Here is a 21,429-nt window from a genome sequence, read left to right as displayed (position 1 = left end):
AAATGTGAGGTTATGCACTTTGGCAGGAAAAATCAGAGAGCAAGTTATTATCGTAAAGGCAAGAAACTGGAAAGTACTGCAGTACAAAGGGATCTGGGGGTCCTAGTGCAAGAAGATCAAAAAGTTAGTATGCAGGTGCAGCAGGTGATCAAGAAGGCCAACACAGAATGTTGGCTTTTATTGCTCGGGGGATAGAATATAAAAACAGGGAGGTATTGCTGCAGTTATATAAGGTATTGGTGAGACCGCACCTGGAATACTGCATACAGTTTTGGTCTCCACACTTAAGAAAAGCCACCCCCTCATCCCGGGGATGAGGGGGTGGACATATGAGGAGAGGTTGAGTAGATTGGGACTCTACTCATTGGAGTTCAGAAGAATGAGAGGCGATCTTATTGAAACATATAAGATTGTGAAGGGGCTTGATCGGGTGGATGCGGTAAGGATGTTCCCAAGGATGGGTGAAACTAGAACGAGGGGGCATAATCTTAGAATAAGGGGCTGCTCTTTCAAAACTGAGATGAGGAGAAATTTCTTCACTCAGAGGGTAGTAGGTCTGTGGAATTTGCTGTCCCAGGAAGCTGTGGAAGCTACATCATTAAATAAATTTAAAACAGAAATCGACAGTTTCCTAGAAGTAAAGGGAATTAGGGGTTACGGGGAGCGGGCAGGAAATTGGACATGAATTTAGATTTGAGATTAGGATCAGATCAGCCATGATCTTATTGAATGGCGGAGCAGGCTTGAGGGGCCGATTGGCCTACTCCTGCTCCTATTTCTTATGTCCTTATGTTCTTATTAAATCATGTCTGACAAATTTATTAGAGTTCTTTGAGGAAGTAACATGCAGTGTGGATAAAGGGGAACCAATGGATGCAGTATATTTGGATTTCCAAAAGGCATTCGATAAGGTGCCACATAAAAGATTACTGCACAAGATAAGAGCTCATGGTGTTAGGGGTAATATACTGGCATGGATAGAGGATTGGCTAACTAACAGAAAACAAAGAGTTGGGATAAAAGGGTAATTTTCAAAATCAATCTGTAACTAGTGGGGTTCCGCAGGGATCAGTGCTGGGGCCTCAACTATTTACTATATATATCAATGACTTGGATGAAGGAACAGAGTGTATTGTGGCCAAATTTGCTGATGATACAAAGACAGGTGGAAAAGCAAGTTGCGATGAGGACACAAAGTGTCTACAAATGGATATCGACAGGTTAAGCGAATGGGCAAAAATTTGGCAGATGGAACATAATGTGGGAAAATGTGAAGTTATCCACTTTGGGAGGAAAAATAAAAAAGCAAAATATTATTTGAATGGAGAAATACTACAAAATGCTGCGATACAGAGGGATCTGGGTGTCCTCGTACATGAAACACAAAAAGTCAACATAGAGGTGCAGCAGGTAATCCGGAAGGCAAATGGAATATGGGCCTTAATTTCTAGGGGGATGGAGTATAAAAGCAGGGAAGTCATTCGACAACTGTACAGGGTGCTGATGAGACCACACCTGGAGTATTGCGTACAGTTCTGGTGCCCTTATTTAAGGAAGGACATACTTGCATTGGAGGCAGTTCAGAGAAGTTTAACTAGATTGATTCTGGGTATGGAAGGGTTGTCTTATGAGGAAAGATTGAACAGGTTGGGTCTATACTCATTCGAGTTTAGAAGAATGAGAGGAGATCTTATTGAAACATACAAGATTCTGAGGGGACTCGATAGGGTAGATGCTGAGAGGATGTTACCTCTCTTGGGGAAATCTAAAACTAGGGGGCATAGTCTCAGAATAAGGGGTCGCCCGTTTAAGACGGAAATGAGGAGGAATTTCTTCTCCCAGAGGGTCGTGAATCTTTGGAATTCTTTACCCCAAAAAGCTGTGGAGGCTGAGTCATTGAATACATTCAAGGCTGAGTTAGACACATTTTTGATCAGCAAGGGAGTCAAAGGATATGGGGAAAGGGCGGGAAAGTGGAGTTGAGGTAAAAATCAGATCAGTCATGATCTCATTAAACGGTGGAGCAGGCTCGAGGGGCCGAATGGTCTACTCCTGCTCCTATCTCTTATGGTCTTATGGTCATCCAACGTGTTGTATGGCACTACCACCGTGCTAAATGGGATAGATTTGGAACTGATCGAGCAGCTCAAAACTGAGCATCCATGAGGTGCTGTGAGCCATCAGCAGCAGCAGAACTGTATTCCACCACAATCTGTAACCTCATGGCCTGGCATATCCCTCACTCTACCATCACCAACAAACCAAGGGATCAACCCTGATTCAATGAGGAATGTAGATGAGCATGCCAGGAGCAGCACCAGGCATTCTTAAAAATGAGGTGCCAACCTGGTGAAGCTACAACACAGGACTACATGCATGCCAAACAGCAGAAGCTGCATGCTATAGACAGAGCTAAGCGATCCCACAACCAACATATTAGGTCAAAGCTATGCAGTCCTGCCACATCCAGTCGTGAATGGTGGTGGACAATTAAACAATTGAGGAGGAGATTCCGTGAACATCCCCATCCTCAGTGATGGCGGAGTCCAGCACGTGAGTGCAAAAGACGAGGATGAAGCCTTGCAACCATCTTCAGCCAGAAGTGCCGAGTGGATGATCCATCTCGGCCTCCTCCTGATATCTTCACCAACAAAGAAGCCAGTCTTCAGCCATTTCGATTCACTCCATGAGATATCAAGAAACGGCTGAGTGCACTGGATACAGCAAAGGCTATGGGCCCCGACAACATCCCGGCTGTAGTGCTGAAGACTTGTGCTCCAGAACTAGCCGTGCCTCTAGCCAAGCTGTTCCAGCTACAACACTGGCGTCTATCTGACAAGGTGGAAAATTGCCCAGGTATGCCCTGTCCACAAAAAGCAGGACAAATCCAATCCGACCAATTACTGTCCCATCAGTCTACTCTCAATCATCAGCAAAGTGATAGAAGGAGTTGTTGACAGTGCTATCAAGCGGCACTTACTCACCAATAACCTGCTCATCGATGCTCAGTTTGGGTTCCGCCAGGACCACTCGGCTCCAGACCTCATTACAGCCTTGATCCAAACATCGACAAAAGAGCTGAATTCCAGAGGTGAGGTGAGAGTGATTGCCCTTGATATCAAGGCAGCATTTGACCAAATGTGGCATTAAGGAGCCCGAGTAAAATTGAAATCAATGAGAATCAGGGGGAAAACTCTTCAGTGGCTCGAGTCATACCTCGCACAAAGGAAGATGGTAGTGGTTGTTGGAGGCCAATCATCTCAGCCCCAGGACATTGCTGCAGGAGTTCCTCAGGGCACTGTCCTAGGCCCAACCATCTTCAGCTGCTTCATCAATGACCTTCCCTCCATCATAAGGTCAGAAATGGGGTTGTTCGCTGATGATTGCACAGTGTTCAGTTCCATTTGCAACCTCTCAGATAATGAAGCAGTCCGTGCCCGCATGCAGCAAGACCTGGACAACATCCAGGCTTGGGCTGATAAGTGGCAAGTAACATTTGCACCAGACAAGTGCCAGGCAATAACCATCTCCAACAAGAGAGAGTCTGACCACCTCCCCTTGACATTCAACGACATGACCATCGCCAAATCTCCCGCCAGCAACATTCTGGGGGTCACCAATGACCAGAAACTTAACTGGACCAGCCACATAAATACTGTGTCTACAAGAGCAGGTCAGAGGCTGGGTGTTCTGTGGCGAATGACTCATCTTCTGACTCCCCAAAGCCTGGATGAGTGCAGCCCTCGAGAAACCCTATCCAGGACAAAGCAGCCCGCTTGATTGGCGGTAGGCCTTAAAAGGGACTCGCAATCGGGACAATAATTCTGTGGCAATTTTAGACTGATGGTTTTGAGATGCTAGACATAACCGTCACATTTTATTCTGTTTACTGCCTCCAAAATCATCAAAAAATGGGCATTAATTCAGAGGATAACAAAGCCCATTAACTCCCTCTCTGATTGTTGTATCTGTTGATTCTCTCCTCTCCCCCATTTTTTCTCTCTTTTTTTCCAACCTTACTAAAATGTTGTTTATTCTCAGCCTTCAGTCTAATGAAGGGCTCACACTAGAATCATAATTTGTCTTTTCTATTTACAGATGTCAACTGACCTCTGTATATTTTTAATTGCACAATTTATTAAGTTGTCCAGATTTGTTGCTAATAATTGGCTCAATTGGTGCCTTTATTCCATAGGTAATAAGGGTTTACCAGTGAAATAAATCCAAATTAGAAAATTAAACTTGTAGCTAACAGTGTATAAAAGCACTTTTATGCCAAGTCTATTATCCAAAAGTAACTGGTTGGCATAAAAGTAACTAACTATTGAAAAAAATATAAAAATACCCCCCCCCCCCAATCACCCAATGTTTGCAAAAGTATTGGTATTATCATCTCATAAGAGCAATGCTTTTTTAAACTTTCAACAAGTAGGAAAGAATCTTTTAAATCTATGAGTTAGTAATGCTTATGGCAATCAAGTACTCTACAATGTTAAAGTGAGCCTGAGGTATCATGAATTTCAAATGTACTTGATTCTCTAAATTTAATAATCATGACTTTGCAGCCCAGAAGCTACAATGTTAAATTACACAAGGAGACTCAAGCTCAAATCTCATTCTCATTCGTACTTGGGTCTTACTGGAGGATGACTGTGAACCGCTCTCAGATTGCTCTCGGAGGGGCAAGTCTGCCAGTCGTGCGTGCCATTCATTCTCATTTTACACACAGAATAGGAAGTTTACCTATTTCAAATGGATCTTTCAATTGGATAAAGGGAAAATTTGCGTTAGGAAATTAAAGCCATACATCACCGCATTCTCTTTTATTAGTCTAAAGACATATAATTGAAGATGTTTTTAGTTTTAATTTACAATTACTATATTTTAATTATAAATTAACCTATCATTTTTTTCCCCTTTCAGTACATTCCCTGATTTAATCTCTTTTAAAGGGTTGTTCTCACAAGAAAAGTTATGAAATAACTTTTCAACAAGCCCCGAAAATAAAAATGTTTTACACTACTTTTCCATGTCTGATAATAAATCATTATTCCTAGTCCAATGCTATTTGAGGGTGTGAAGAAACCCGTACTCCACACATTATCAAGCAAAGGGCTGAAGCATGTATATATAATTAATGAATTCGATTCACTCCACGTGATATCAAGAAACGGCTGAGTGCACTGGATACAGCAAAGGCTATGGGCCCCGACAACATCCCAGCTGTAGTGCTGAAGACTTGTGCTCCAGAACTAGCTGCGCCTCTAGCCAAGCTGTTCCAGTACAGCTACAACACTGTAGTCATACCTAGCACAAAGGAAGATGGTAGTGGTTGTTGGAGGCCAATCATCTCAGCCCCAGGGCATTGCTGCAGGAGTTCCTCAGGGCAGTGTCCTCGGCCCAACCATCTTCAGCTGCTTCATCAATGACCTTCCCTCCATCATAAGGTCAGAAATGGGGATGTTCGCTGATGACTGCACAGTGTTCAGTTCCATTCGCAACCCCTCAGATAATGAAGCAGTCCGAGCCCGCATGCAGCAAGACCTGGACAACATCCAGGCTTGGGCTCATAAGTGGCAAGTAACATTCGCGCCAGATAAGTGCCAGGCAATGACCATCTCCAACACGAGAAAGTCTAACCACCTCCCCTTGACATTCAACGGCATTACCATCGCCGAATCCCCCACCATCAACATCCTGGGGGTCACCATTGACCAGAAACTGAACTGGACCAGCCATATAAATACTGTGGCTACGAGAGCAGGTCAGAGGCTGGGTGTTCTGCGGCGAGTGACTCACCTCCTGACTCCCCAAAGCCTTTCCACCATCTACAAGGCACAAGTCAGGAGTGTGATGGAATACTCTCCACTTGCCTGGATGAGTGCAGCTCCAACAACACTCAAGAAGCTCGACACCATCCAAGATAAAGCAGCCCGCTTGATTGGCACCCCATCCATCACCCTAAACATTCACTCCCTTCACCACCGGCGCACTGTGGCTGCAGTGTGTACCATCCACAGGATGCACTGCAGCAACTCGCCAAGGCTTCTTCGACAGCACCTCCCAAACCCGCGACCTCTACCACCTAGAAGGACAAGAGCAGCAGGCACATGGGAACAACACCACCTGCACGTTCCCCTCCAAGTCACACACCATCCCGACTTGGAAATATATCGCCGTTCCTTCATTGTCGCTGGGTCAAAATCCTGGAACTCCCTTCCTAACAGCACTGTGGGAGAACCGTCACCACACGGACTGCAGCGGTTCAAGAAGGCGGCTCACCACCACCTTCTCGAGGGCAATTAGGGATGGGCAATAAATGCTGGCCTCGCCAGCGACGCCCACATCCCGTGAACGAATAAAAAAAAAATACAGAACTGTAATACACCAGTACTGGACATAAACAGATGTTGTGCTGTACATCATTTGTTTATGTCCATTGCCTCCTCTCCTGAAGTCATACAACACCAGGTTATAGTCCAACAGTTTTATTTGAAATCACAAGCTTTCGGAGGTTTTCTCCTTCGTCAGACCTGGTGTTGTACGACTCCGTACATTTGTCCACCCCAGTCCATCACGGCATCTCCACATCATCACTCCTGAAGTCAGTGAGTCATACTGCGGTACATTTCCATACAAGACAGGACGGTGGGGGGAGGCGTTGGGGGGAATAACAGCCAAACCTGATCCTGTTTTCGTCTGACATAAAAATATGCATAATTTCCAGCGGTAGTCAGGAAAAGGAATCCTGGACAATTTTCCCTTCCCCATCCCAAGGGATATTGAGTCCAATTGTCCTACCCCTACCATTAATACATCTGCTGAGATCAGCTGATGAAGCACAGACAGAGGAGCGAATCTAGGAACAATACATCTAGCAATGCAGTCACACACTGAACCAATAGGGGAGCTACACACCAGACAGGGTTTTCCATTTTGATAGAATCCCGCTGTATCTGTGACAATGATGAGCTTTGTGCCTACCCTTCTGGCCATGGGCTGATCGTGGATTTTCTGGGGGACAGACTCATTTAATTAAATTATAGTAGGCCCCCAACAGGATTCCTACTTATGCCTGAGAGCCTGCCTCTGGATTGGAGAGGGATGGAAAACCAGTGCTACAGGCCTGCAGAGTTAGCTGCCCAAGAGGAGGGTATTTTTTTTTCATATGTTTAAATTCTGGGGTTGCAAGAGAGTGAGTAATCACTCACCCTTGGGCACAGGGTGGGGGGAGGGAATTTAAATTTTAAATCACTCTCCACAAGGCACAGCATCGCTGGATGAGAGTAACAAAGTCGAATTCGTTGGGCATGATTTTGACCTGGAGCCGAGAAGAGAGTGGGGAACGAGATTTTTGGGCAGGTCGGAATGTGCGATCGGGTCCGAATTTTACTTCAGGGTTACCCGCGCGACAGCCAGCCAGATTGACAGGCTGGCTGCCTGTTGGGAGGGAAAGTAGCTGGGGACCGGATGCCAGGTAAGTCTGGGGGGACGGGGCTGGAGACATCGGAGGATCGGGGGGAGAGGGGGTCTCGGTGGTCCTCGGCCATTGGAGGAGTCTTGGCTATTGGAGGGATCCCAGCCAATCCTGGGGGTGTGATCGCAGCAGGTAGTCTTGTTTGGATTGGAGGAAACACTCCTGCTCCTCTTGGCCCACAAGCATTGCAATAAAAGCATTTACCTGTTTAACTGGCCCTTCTCACCTCCTTTTACCTGGCCAGTGTCACGAGCCCCGGGAATGCCCCCCGGAGGCGGCAAATTTAAAGTTTAGTTAAATTCAATTTAAAAAACGCTACTTAAGGTCTCTTAATGATGTTAAATGCCCCCTAAATACGTGCCCGTCGGCATTAATTGGGGCGCAACCTCGGCCAGTGCGTTCTTGACATACATCCAAACGCGCTCATGTAAAACCCAGAAGTTGGAGCCGGGTTGCGGTCACAACCCAAAAAGTGACTTTTTTCACCTCCCACCCGACTCCAACCCACCAGTTCTTGGGGTTAAAATCCCGCCACCCCCCCTTGTGTCCAGTGTTGCAATGGCAGTAATGATGGGAAATAAATCGATCTTTTTCGGTCATTACTGCACTATTTGAATATGCCCCTCCCCCACCGTTTAGGTGAACATGTTCAATGGCTGCCACCACTTCTGCCAGAAAATCCCAGAAGTAGTGGCAGCTGGGGAGGAACTGGTGGAATTACTCCCCTGCTGACTTTCTGCCCTCTTCCCATGATGGGAGACAGGGATTGGCCCTATTGTACATTTATCACTTAAATATGGTTGGCACAAACAAAATTTAGAGTTTTTCTGAAATGGTACTAACACTGCTCTGATAAGTGACAATTAGATTAGGATACAGATGTGTTGCTTAAAAACACTACGCTGTTGCCAACACAGAAAAAAAATCTATTTTTTGCATCTGGGTTATAACAAATGGTTATCCAGAGAATCTCAGTGATAAGAGCTCAATTTAAACAGACAAGTTCATTGCAACGCCCCACAGGGTAAAATAAAAAATCCTGCAATCTTGGAAGATTTTTATTAATTGTCTATGGCAATAAAAGTTTAAAAAGATCATCTTGATTCTTTCATGATGGTTTTTGCAACTGTTGCTAACCAGCATTCTGCTGTTTCTTTTTTAAAATCTAATTGCTGCAATTTAAATTTGAGCATTGAAAGGCCCTCAGAACAGGGGGTTTTTGGACTATCATGTGAGAATTTCAACATGGAAGCATGCCATATTTAAATAGAAACCTGACCAGTTCTTTAGCGAGCTGTTTTAAAGGCTGTCTATTAACAGTTATCAAATTTAAGTTAACCAGTTAACCAATTAAAACTAAAGAATAATCATTTTTATTAGTAAGTACAATAGCTCCAGAAAATTATATATTTTATGTAAATGCTTTAAAACTTAAAATAAATTGTAGATGATGAAGAGGATGTGATTGTGAATTAGACAGTGCTGTGACCCGAGCTGCAACAGGATTTGTAACTTTCCCAGATGACGATAAAAGCTATTTAAATATTAAATTCAATGCTTTTTTATCAATTGAACTTGTTATGTTTACACACGCCAACTAAACTATAATAATTTAAACAGCAACTTAAATAAAAAGTTGTGCAACAGCTAATATGCCACTATTAGAAGTTGGAAGCAAAACCTCTCAACTGGCCAATGCTCATATGGGCGGGAAATGAAAGGTATGGGCTTCAGTTTCTGAGGCACAGGGTGAAGCCTTTTGTCTTCCCTATTTAGAGATTGAAATGAAAAAAACAAATGATTCAGCAGGCTTTCTATAACACAAATACATCATCATCATATTTTAGGGGGAAAAGGGCTCATTACTCTCCAACAAGTTATCCCAAAGGAAAATGTCCATGATTACTCAACCAGTGATGTGATCACTTAAGGCACTGTTGTTAAATTGCTGATGTCGCAGTTGGTAATTTGGCGTTGCTATGTAAATATTATTATAGTCATTCCTTGCTGTGGGATTAATGATATCATAGAATTATAGAAATCATAGAATTATAGAAATCATAGAAAATTTACGACACAGAAGGAGGCCATTCAGCCCATTGTGTCTGCGCCGGCCGAAAATGAGCCACCCAGTCTATTCCCATTTTCCAGCACTTGATCCGTAGCCCTGTAGATTACGGCACTTCAGGTGCACAGCCAGGTACTTCTTAAATGTGTTGAGGGTTTCTGTCTCTACCACCCTTTCAGGCTGTGAGTTCCAGACCCCCACCACCCTCTGGGTGAAATTCTTTTCCACACTTCCCCTATAATCCTTCTACCAATCACTTTAAATCTATGCCCTCTGGTTATTGACCCCTCTGCTAAGGGAAATAGGTCCTTCCTATCCACTCTATCTAGGCCCCTCATAATTTTGAACACCTCAATTAAATCTCCCCTCAGCCTCCCCTGTTCCAAAGAAAACAACCCCAGCCTATCCAATCTTTCCTCATAGCTAAAATTCTCCAGTCCTGGCAACATCCTCGTAAATCTCCTCTGTACCCTCTAGTGCAATCACATCCTTCCTGTAATGTGGTGATCAGAACTGTACGCAGTACTCAAGTTGTGGCCTAACCAGTGTTTTATACAGTTCCAGCATAACCTCCCTGCTCTTATATTTTATGCCTCGGCTAATAAAGGAAAGTATTCGATATGCCTTCTTAACCATCTTATCTACCTGTTCTGCTATCTTCAGGGATCTGTGGACATGCACTCCAAGGTCCCTCACTTCCTCTACACCTTTCAGTATCCTCCTATTTATTGTGTACTCCCTTGCCTTGTTTGCCCTTCCCAGGTGCATTACTTTACACTTCTCCGGACTGAATTCCATTTGCCACTTTTCTGCCCACCTGACCAGTCCATTGATATTTTCCTGCAGTCCACAGCTTTCATCCTCACTATCAACCACACGGCCAATTTTTGTATCATCTGCAAACTTCTTAATCATGTCCCCTACATTTAAGTCCAAATCATTTATATCACAAAAAGCAAGGGACCTAGTACTGAACCCTGCAGAACCCCACTGGAAACAGCCTTCCAGTCACAAATCCACCCATCGACCATTACCCTTTGCTTCATGCCACTGAGCCAATTTTGGATCCAACTTGCCACTCTCCCTTGGATCCCATGAGCTTGTACCTTTTTGACCAGTCTGCCATATGGGTCCTTGTCAAAAACCTTGCTAAAATCCATGTAGACTACATTAAATGCACTACCCTCGTCGACCCTCCTTGTTACCTCCTCAAAAATTTCAATCAAGTTAGTCAGACACGACCTTCCCTTAACAAATCCATGCTGACTGTCCTTGAATATTCCGTGCCTTTCGAAGTGACAATTTATGCAGTCCCTCAGAATTGATTCCAATAATTTGGCCACCACCGAGTAGCCTGTAGTTACTTGGTCTATCCCTTGCTCCCTTTTTAAACGACGGTATAACGTTAGCAGTCCTCCAATCCTCCGGCACCATGCCTGTATCCAGTGAGGACTGGAAAAAATCCTCCACCCTTTCTGTCCCCTCTCCTCCTTTATTCCCTCACTCTCCCCTTTCTTCTCCTTGTCAGCCTGTTTGTCCAATATCTAGATCTGGACAAACTGTAACTTCCTCCAGCATTGGGGAGACCGAAGCTATTAGCTTCATTACTCTCGCTACCAGCTCCATTTCGCTCCCGTCTACTGTCTAAAGCTGAACCAGACTGTTCGTAACCTCAGTGTCCTGCTCGATCCTGAGCTGAGCTTCCGACCCCATATCTCTCCTTCGAAAACACTGTCAACTTTACCTCCATAACATCAGCTGCCTCGACCTTATCTCAACCCATCTGCCTTTGAAACCTCCAGATTCAACTATTCTAATGCTCTTCTGGCCGGTCTCCCACCCTCCACAAACTTCTGGTCATCCAAAGCTTTTCTACCGAGTTCTGCTCACCCATCACCCCCATCTTTGCTGAACTACGTTAACTCCCGGTCCCCCAACACCTGAAAAATAAAATTCTCATCTTCGTGTTTAAATCCCTTCAGGGCCTTGTGAGAAAATAACCCATCAAGCAAGGCAGAAAGATTAGGGTTATCGAAAATACTATCAGATGCCATGATGGGAGTGTTATTGGATTTGAGTGATAAGCTTTAATGGGCTGAATGGCCTTTTCTCATCCTTGGCTTCCCTTTCGTGTATTAGGTGCTTATATAAGAGTAGGCAAGAGAATGCCAACATTTAAAAAATATTACAAAGAGTATACAGTGATGTAATACACTGGAACACCAATGTGCTGTATCAAGAAATGGGGCAGAGCCACAGCCAGAATGAAGCAACTCAGGCAGATGCCTCAGTAACTTTTCTGTGTACTTTGTTGTAGGGAGGACTGAAAACTAGTAGGTGTACAAAATAAAGGTTGGATGCAAAACCTTGTTACATATGCATACTAAAGAATTCTAAAAATAGCTTCCTAAAATATGCATATGCTGCTGCAGTACAATGGTAAAATGATGTAGTGATACAGCAACTGCAAAAACTACTGTGGATGGCCTCGTTTGCGCCTTGTTTGCCTCTGCAAAAATCTGATCCCCTGGTCCTGAAGTGAAGGTGAAATAGGAAACAAAACCTCAACTTCCCCAGTTACTGAGTTTCCAATCTCAGTCATCTTGCTTTGGGGTGGCACTGAATGGAGACCAGGCAGTTCTCCAGAGGATGGGAGGGGAAATTTGAAGCGAGAGTCAGCCACAAGCCAATTTCACGCATATATGACCATAAGACCAAAAGAGATAGGAGCAGGAGTAGGCCATTCGGCCCCTCGAGCCTGTTCCTCCATTTAACGAGATCATGGCTGATCTGATTTTTACCTCAATTCCACTTTCCCACCCTTTCCCCATATCCTTTGACTCCCTTGCTGATCAAAAATTTGTCTAACTCAGCCTTGAATGTATTCAATGACTCAGCCTCCACAGCTTTTTGGGGTAAAGAATTCCAAAGATTCACGACCCTCTGGGAGAAGAAATTCCTCCTCATTTCCGTCTTAAACGGGCGACCCCTTATTCTGAGACTATGCCCCCTAGTTTTAGATTCCCCCATGAGGAGTAACATCCTCTCAGCATCTACCTTATCGAGTCCCCTCAGAATCTTGTATGTTTCAATAAGATCTCCTCTCATTCTTCTAAATTCCAATGAGTACAGACCCAACCTGTTCAACCTTTCCTCATGAGACAACCCTTCCATACCCAGAATCAACCTAATGAACCTTCTCTGAACTGCCTCCAAATCAAGTATGTCCCTCCTTAAATAAGGGCACCAGAACTGTACGCAGTACTCCAGGTGTGGTCTCACCAGCACCCTGTACAGTTGTAGCATGACTTCCCTGCCTTTATACTCCATCCCCTAGAAATAAAGGCCAATATTTTGTTTGCCTTCCGGATTACCTGCTGCAACTGTATGTTGATTTTTTGTGTTTCATTTACAAGGGCACCCAGATCCCTCTGTACCGCAGCATTTTGTAGTATTTCTCCATTCAAATAATATTTTGCTTTTTTATTTTTCCTCCCAAAGTGGATGACTTCACATTTTCCCACATTATATTCCATCTGCCAAATTTTTGCCCATTCGCTTAACCTGTCAATATCCCTTAGCAGACACTTTGTGTCCTCATCGCAATTTGCATTTCCACCTATCTTTGTATCATCAGCAAATTTGGCCACAAGACACTCTGTTCCTTCATCCAAGTCATTGATATATATAGTAAATAGTTGAGGCCCCAGCACTGAGCCCTGCGGCACCCGACTAGTTACAGATTGCCATTTTGAAAATGACCCTTTTATCCCGACTCTTTGTTTTCTGTTAGTTAGCCAATCCTCTATCCATGCCAGTATATTACCCCCAACACCATGAGCTTTTATCTTGTGCAGTAATCTTTTATGTGGCACCTTATCGAATGCCTTTTGGAAATCCAAATAGACTGCATCCATTGGTTCCTTTATCCACCCTGCCCATTACTTCCTCAAAGAACTCTGATAAATTTGTCAGACATGATTTCACCTTCATAAAACCATGTTGACTTGACTCTCCTTGATTGTATTATGAGTCTCCAAATGTCCTGCTACTACTTCCTTAATAATGGCTTCTAGCATTTTCCCAATGATAGATGTTAGGCTAACTGGTCTATAGTTACCTGCTTTCTGTCTCACTCCCTTCTTGAATAGGGGTGTTACGTTTGCGGTTTTGCAATCCACTGGGACCTTTCCAGAATCTAGTGAATTCTGGAAGATTACAATCAATGCATCCACTATCTCTGTAGCCACTTCCTTTAAGACCCTCGGATGCAAGCCATCAGGTCCAGGAGACTTGTCAGCCTTTAGGCCCATTAGTTTACCTAGTACTTTTTCTCTAGTGATAGTGATTGTTTTTAGTTCCTCCTTCCCTTTTACCCCTTGGGATTTTCTACTATTATTGGTATATTATTAGTGTCTTCTACTGTGAAGACAGACACAAAATATCTGTTCAATTCCTCTGCCATTTCCTTGTTTTCCATTATTATTTCCCCAGTCTCATCCTCTAAGGGACCAATGTTTACTTTAGCTACTCTCTTCCTTTTTATATACTTGTTGAAGCTTTTACTGTCAGTTTTTATATTTCTTGCTAGTTTACTCTCATAATTTATTTTCTCCCTCTTTATTATTCTTTTAGTCATCCTTTGCTGGTTTTATGTGAGCGCCTGGTCAGTGAGCATCAGAGAGCATAAGATCCACCTATTTTCTAAACTGGGGTGGTGCATGATGATCAGCAAGAGGGGGAGGGAAGAAAAAGTAAACTTAAAAAAATGAATGAATTTGTAAATAGGGTAAAATTAAAAACCTCTTCATTTTAGGACTTAAAGAATTTAGCTAATTGAGCGCTGAACATACTTTGCAGCTTTCAAATTGCACAGCCTTTCTACCGTCTTCAGAATAATCTTTCTGTATAAGCAAGAATGTATTGTACCAGGGAACACGATAAGAATGTGGTGATTGTGCAGGGGAATAGACACCAACTTCTCCCTTTAAGATCTGGGTTCCGATCCAGCCTAGGCTGATGGAAAGTCTCCTCTGTCTGCTGGGTGTAAGGATCTGATATGAAATTCAGTTTCTAGTGGGCATAGGACCACGTTACAGTCCTCGCCGGATGTGACATTCAATTAGTGCAGAGGATGGTTGGTGTGGGAAATGGGAAAAATGTGCATTGGGGGGGGGGTCCTTGTCTGAGGCACATTGTGGGGCAGAGTAGGGGGAGTTTTACTCTGCACCTAACTGTGCTAAACTTGACTGGACTTGATGCTGAGACTGTTTGCCCAAAAATTGAAAGTGTTCCATTCCCCAGCTCTAACATTTCTCACCTTGATGAGCAAAAATGATATTTGTAAGCTTAAAAGAATTCACTTCAAACCGGGCGAGCACAGAACAAAGCATAGTGGCAGTCTGTTTGACAAGGTTTAGACTTATGCTCAATCAACAGAAAAAAGATGGCTAGAAGCCAATTGGAACATTGGTATGGCATACTGAAAATACCATAAAGCATGTTGCACAGAACATATGACTCATTGTTTTCTCTGAATATATTCATATAGCTATTCCAGTACAGCTACAACACTGGCATCTACCCGACAATGTGGAAAATTGTCCAGGTATGTCCTGTCCACAAAAAGCAGGACAAATTCCATCCAGCCAATTACCGCCCCATCAGTCTACTCTCAATCATCAGCAAAGTGATGGAAGGTGTCGTCAACAGTGCAATCAAGTGGCATTCACTCACCAATAACCTGCTCACCGATGCTCAGTTTGGGTTCCGCCAGGACCACTCGGCTCAAGACCTCATTACAGCCTTGGTCCAAACATGGACAAAAGAGCTGAATTCCAGAGGTGAGGTGAGAGTGACTGCCCTTGACATCAAGGCAGCATTTGACCGAGTGTGGCACCAAGGAGCCCTGGGAAAATTGAAGTCAATGGGAATCAGGGGGAAAAATCTCCAGTGACTGGAGTCATACCTAGCACAAAGGAAGATGGTAGTGGTTGTTGGAGGCCAATCATCTCAGCCCCAGGACACTGCTGCAGGAGTTCCTCAAGGCAGTGTCCTAGGCCCAACCATCTTCAGCTCTTCATCAATGACCTTCCCTCTATCATAAGGTCAGAAATGGAGATGTTCACCGATGACTGCACAGTGTTCAGTTGCATTCGCAACCCCTCAAATAATGAAGCAGTCCGAGCCCGCATGCAGCAAGACCTGGACAACATCTAGGCTTGGGCTCATAAGTGGCAAGTAACATTTGCGCCAGACAAGTGCCAGGCAATGACCATCTCCAACAAGAGTCTAACCACCTCCCCTTGACAGTCAACGGCATTACCATCGCCGAATCCCCCACCATCAACATCCTGGGGGTCACCATTGACCAGAAACTTAACTGGACCAGCCATATAAATACTGTGGCTACAAGAGCAGGTCAGAGGCTGGGTATTCTGCGGCGAGTGACTCACCTCCTGACTCCCCAAAGCCTTCCTACCATCCACAAGGCACAAGTCAGGAGTGTGATGGAATACTCTCCACTTGCCTGGATGAGAGCAGCTCCAACAACACTCAAGAAGCTCGACACCATCCAGGACAAAGCAGCCCGCTTGATTGGCACCCCATCCACCACCCTAAACATAAACTCCCTTCACCACCAGCGCACAGTGGCTGCAGTGCGTAACATCCACAGGATGCACTGCAGCAACTCGCCACGGCTTCTTCGACAGCACCTCCCAAACCTGCGACCTCTACCACCTAGAAGGATAAGAACAGCAGGCACATGGGAACAACACCACCTGCATGTTCCCCTCCAAGTCACACACCATCCCGACTTGGAAATATATCGCCGTTCCTTCATTGTCGCTGGGTCAAAATCCTGGAACTCCCTTCGTAACAGTATTGTGGGAGAACCTTCACCACACGGACTGCAGCGGTTCAAGAAGGCGGCTCACCACCACCTTCTCAAGGGCAATTAGGGATGGGCAATAAATACTGGCCTCGCCAGCGACGCCCACATCCCACGAATGAATAAAAAAAAACTTTGTTTTGGTTTGAATAGAAATAAACACCAGAAGAGGTTTTCATTATTTGGACTCACATAGAGGACACAATAGAATCATAGAATCATAGAAGTTTACAACATGGAAACAGGCCCTTCGGCCCAACATGTCCATGTCGCCCAGTTTATACCATTAAGCTAGTCCCAATTGCCTGCACTTGGCCCATATATTACATTTCAACAGTGTTCTTGGACCTGGGCTGGACTGAAATTGTAACAGTGATTCTGATAGCATAGGAGAAACTATTAAATGTTGGTGTTCAGAGGGATTTGGATGTTCTTGTACACAAACCACAGAAAGTTAACATGCAGGTACAGCAAGCAATTAGGAAGGCAAATGGTATGTTGGGTTTATTGCAAGGGGGTTGGAGTACAAGAGTAAGGAAATCTTGCTGCAATTGTACATGGCTTTGGAGGACTGTGTGCAATTTTGGTCTCCTTTCCTAAGGAAGGATATACTTGCCTTAGAGGCAGTGCAATGAAGGTTCACTAGATTTAGATTCCTAGGATGAGTGAATTGTCCTATGAGGAGAGATTGAGTAGAATGGGCCTATACTCTCTGGAGTTTAGAAGAATGAGAGGTGATCTCATTAAAACATACAAGATTCTAAGAGGGCTTGACAGGATGTTTCCCCTGGCTGGAGAGTCCAGAACTAGGGGACATGGTCTCAGGATAAGGGGTTGGACATTTAGGACTGAGATGAGGAGGAATTTCTTCACTCAGAGGGTGAATCTTTGGAATTCTCTATTCCAGAGGGCTGTGGATGCTTAGTCGTTGAGTATATTCAAGACTGAGAGCGATAGATTTTTGGACTCTAAGGGAATCAAGGGAAATGGAGATCGGGCAGGAAAGTGGAGTTGAGGTTGAAGATCAGCCATGATGTTATTGAATGGCGAAGCAGGCTCGATGGGCTGTATGGCCTACTCCTGCTCCTATTTCTTATGTTCTCAGGCCATGAGCATTGTTTCGCTCAATGAACGTTGGCAGTGCAGAACTCAATGGAGCTGTAAGTGCTCTGTAATAGTATAATGCTACTTGCTCTACCATCCAACATAGATTTTGTTCTAGGTTCATAAGCACAAGCAAGCCCAGAGGGGCACTATCTTACCTGCTTCAGAGGCAGTCTGAACATTGCCAAACACGCCCAAATTCAGTCCTAGATCACAATTAGATGGGAGCATGTCCAGAGACAACGAGAACGTTTCTACACACAAGAAAGTATAGACACTGTGGATGGACCAATCGGAATGAAACAAAAAACTGCAGCAGCTGATTTGTAGATTTTTAATCTACTGCATCTTAATAGCTGCTATAAGCAAAATATCAGTTCATTTAAGATGAATGTATAGACCAAATAGAATCATCAAAATCTGATCAAACTCGTTGAAGTTATAATGAACCTGGACTAGGATTGAAGTGAATCTTTAGTAATTATACATTAAAGGATATCTGGCATTTTAATTGTTGCATAAAGTCAGACTTTTATCACCAATTTCCCTTGTAGACTACAGAATTTTTTGAGAAATGTATAACATATTTTGTCAACATTAATTAGTGAAAAAAAGTACAATAGCTCAAACATTCCTCTGAAAACCAGTTGTGAGCAGAAATGAAAATACAATCTCTGTCGTGGCGCAGAAACATTGTTTCAAGTCTGCAGTGACTGTCTACCTGCCTGAGGCGCCAACGCCTGAATGTAAAAAAAAATGCTTACTTCTAGCATGTGTACACAACTTACTGCCGTAAAGTTTTATTTTACTCTGTAGGTTAGCCTTGGAACCAGAGAGGAAAAAAATTACAATTATTTTTCTGTATCTTATCACTTTGGCTCTCCTCCTCCAATTTGGCAGAACATTATCATTGATTATTTCAGCCCACTATACTATAAATCTCAAACAATTTTTTAGGGAATTAAGAAACAATTCAGTCTAATCCCCCTCAGGCCATGCAATCCCTCCCACCTTTCACCAAATTGTGAGGCAACATTAGCAGTAATTGTCATATTCCTCAGGGTGGGGGGGGAGGGCGGGGGGGGGGGGGAGGTTGAGGGGGTGTTGCAGCACATTCCAGAGCGCTTGTCAGCTCCTAGTCACGCAAAACCCAAGTGTCTTTAACAGCAGTCAATAGCTCTGAGCCAAATACAGACCATCTGTTTAATATCCAGACACAGTCAAACACTTCAAAACTGAAATACATTTGGAATTAAAAGGTTTGGGATGAGGCCAAGACCTTTGTTGAAGAACAATCACAAAACACCACTGAAAATTACATATTTGCTCCCCTCTGTACAGTATTCCAGTTTGATTATAATTACCCCAGTTTTTACTACTTAAACTAGATTTTCTGGAGCATTTCCTTTGTGAAAATGGTCAATACAATACTTACATAATTCAATACAGATTTTTAAAAAAAGTTATTCCTGACTTTTTCAATTAAGTGCTTAATGAATTTAGCTATATGCATCAATTTCATATTTTATGAGGTGAAATTTTACAATACAACATTTTAACTACAGCACACTTCTGCTAACTGCATTTGTTGAGGAATGACAGTAATTATGCTAATAACCAGATCTGCATACATCAGGATAGGATGGGGGAGGTAAAAAGGGGGAGGAACAGAAAGAGAATGACATAAACAAACACATAGAGGAAGACAGAGACCAGGGTCATGATTTTAGCATGGCAGTAGGAACTCAGTGGGTGGCTAAATAATCGTGTGGGAAATGCGGAAATAATTTGAGCACGTTGGATTGAGTGATCACAACTCAGTTGAAGGCACTTGATTTTACTTCTGGGTTTTGCGTCTCCAAGCTGCGTAGTGGGCGTACAGCGCACCCGCATGACGTAATCCGAACTCCACGATTTAAAGGGCCAATGCAAAAATGGATTTTGAAGGAGAAAGCAGGAAACATTGAGATGGAAGGGCATAGAGCAAAGGCAGCACCCAGGTTCATCGACTAATCCCTTGAGGTTCTACTGGATAGTATGCGAAGGAGGAGGGAGGATAGGAGGAAGAAACCTGCTTCTGTCATCAAGGCATGGCTGGAGGTGGCAGAGGAAGTGAGCAGCGGGAGCATGGTGTCCAGGTCTTGGATGCAGTGTAGAAAGCGTTTTAATGACCTAAAATAAAAACAGAAAATGCTGGAAATACTCAGCAAGTCAGGCAGCATCTGTGGAGAAAGAAACAGAGTTAACATTTCAGGTCGATGATCCTTTGTCAGAACTGGAATAAGTTGAATATCTGACAGTTTTTAAGCAAGTACAGAGCCTGGGGGGAGGAAAGAACAAAAGGGAAGGTCTGTGATAGGGTGGAGGGCACGAGTGATTAAATGACAGAAGGGTTGATGGTGCAAGGCAAGGAGGGTGGTAATGGGACAAGTAAAGAGACAAAAGATGGGTCTAGAGGAGCTGAGTATGGCAACAGCAGAACCATTACCAGCACTTGCTGTTTGAAAAAATGGGAGCAGTGATTATGATCTGAAGTTATTGAAATCAATGTTGAGTCCGGAAGTGCCTAATCAAAAGAACAGTACCTCATCTTTTGATTAGGCACTTTACAACCTTCTGGACTCAACACTGATTTCAATAACTTCAGATCATAACCACTGCTCCCATTTTTTCCAGACAGCAGGTGCTGGTAATAGTTCTGCTGTTGCCATACTCAGCTCCTCTAGACCTATCTTTTGTTCCTTTACTTGTCCCATTACCACCCTCCTTGCCTTACACCATCATCCCTTTTGTTATTTAATCACTTCTGCCCTCCATCCTATCAGAGCCCTTTTGTTCTTTCCTCCCCTCCATTTCCTCCCCCCCTTCCCTTGGCTCTGCACTCGCTTAAAAACTGTCAAAGATTCAACTTCTTCCAGTTCTGATGAAAGGTCATCGACCTGAAACATTAAATCTTTTTCTTTCTCCACAAATGCTGTCTCACTTGCTGAGTATTTCCAGCATTTTCTGTTTTTATTTTGCTTTTGTTTTAATGACCTAACCAGGTCAGGAAAAGTGAGTACATTTGCTGATTCACCAACATCCTGTCTGGTTCAACAACCGCCTTCCCCACCGCCCGCACCCCCCCCACCCCCACCATTCTGTGTTGCCCTCGCCCACCCCATCATACAACTTCTCACACCCAATTAAATTTCAGCAGCAACCATCCTTCACTTTCTATGCAATCCCTCAACTGCCCATTTATTCACCCACCACTGCCACTCACCCCAATCCTAATGCAATGTGATGTATCTGTCTGATAATCACCCTTTGATGCATCTCTTTCATGGTCAGCCTCACCAAAAGCAATGCATTCAGAGGGTAAATATGTCACCTTCAGTCACTCACGGGCCTGTTGTTTGTCCCCTTGTCGGAGAAGAGGGGCCAAAACGCAAGGGAGAGGACCAGAACTGGAGGTGGTCCACCACATAGTGGAGCTGACAGATGTGGAGGAGTTGGCAATGGAAATAAGTCAGACCGTTGCATGCCTATCCATCGGAGATGGAGAGACTGGCAACCCACAGACGGCTGGTGACAGAACTTTAACATCTTTCACACACATGATGAATTGCTTTTATCAATCTTGTAACTGTGCCAGACCTCAGTATGATCATTGGAAAAATTGTCACTTTTCTGAAGGATAATTAATATCAGTTTCTGTTGTCTTCCAGGGCCTTCATGCCTTCAAGAAGAATCAGGGGAAATGGAAGAAAGCGATTCCTCAGAGGATCTCATTCCTTCTGAGGCTGCACCATCACAGGACATACAGACATGCACCAGCGTAAATAATCGCACTTCAGTGGGTCCTGTGGACAGTTAGTTGAGTTGTCACCTGGTGATTCACCACTC

General features: G+C 43.9%; 1 protein-coding gene across 3 annotated transcripts in view; it reads right to left on the bottom strand.

The window, feature by feature from the left end:
• The window catches only part of scfd2 (sec1 family domain containing 2), a 364,834-nt gene that overhangs the window by 29,693 nt on the left and 313,712 nt on the right, over positions 1-21,429 (bottom strand). Inside the window, exon 7 of one of the 3 annotated variants that reach the window (XM_067987562.1) lies at positions 17,700-17,795. The exons of the other annotated variants lie outside the window; for them this stretch is intronic. Coding sequence (XP_067843663.1) covers positions 17,748-17,795 — 48 coding nt within the window. The 3' untranslated portion in view covers positions 17,700-17,747. The remainder of the gene's footprint in view (positions 1-17,699; positions 17,796-21,429) is intronic. 3 annotated transcript variants of the gene reach the window in all.

Source organism: Heptranchias perlo, chromosome 1 (genome assembly GCF_035084215.1).
Source record: "Heptranchias perlo isolate sHepPer1 chromosome 1, sHepPer1.hap1, whole genome shotgun sequence".
Taxonomy (NCBI): Eukaryota; Metazoa; Chordata; class Chondrichthyes; order Hexanchiformes; family Hexanchidae; genus Heptranchias; species Heptranchias perlo.
This window is presented reverse-complemented; position numbering and strand designations above follow the sequence as displayed.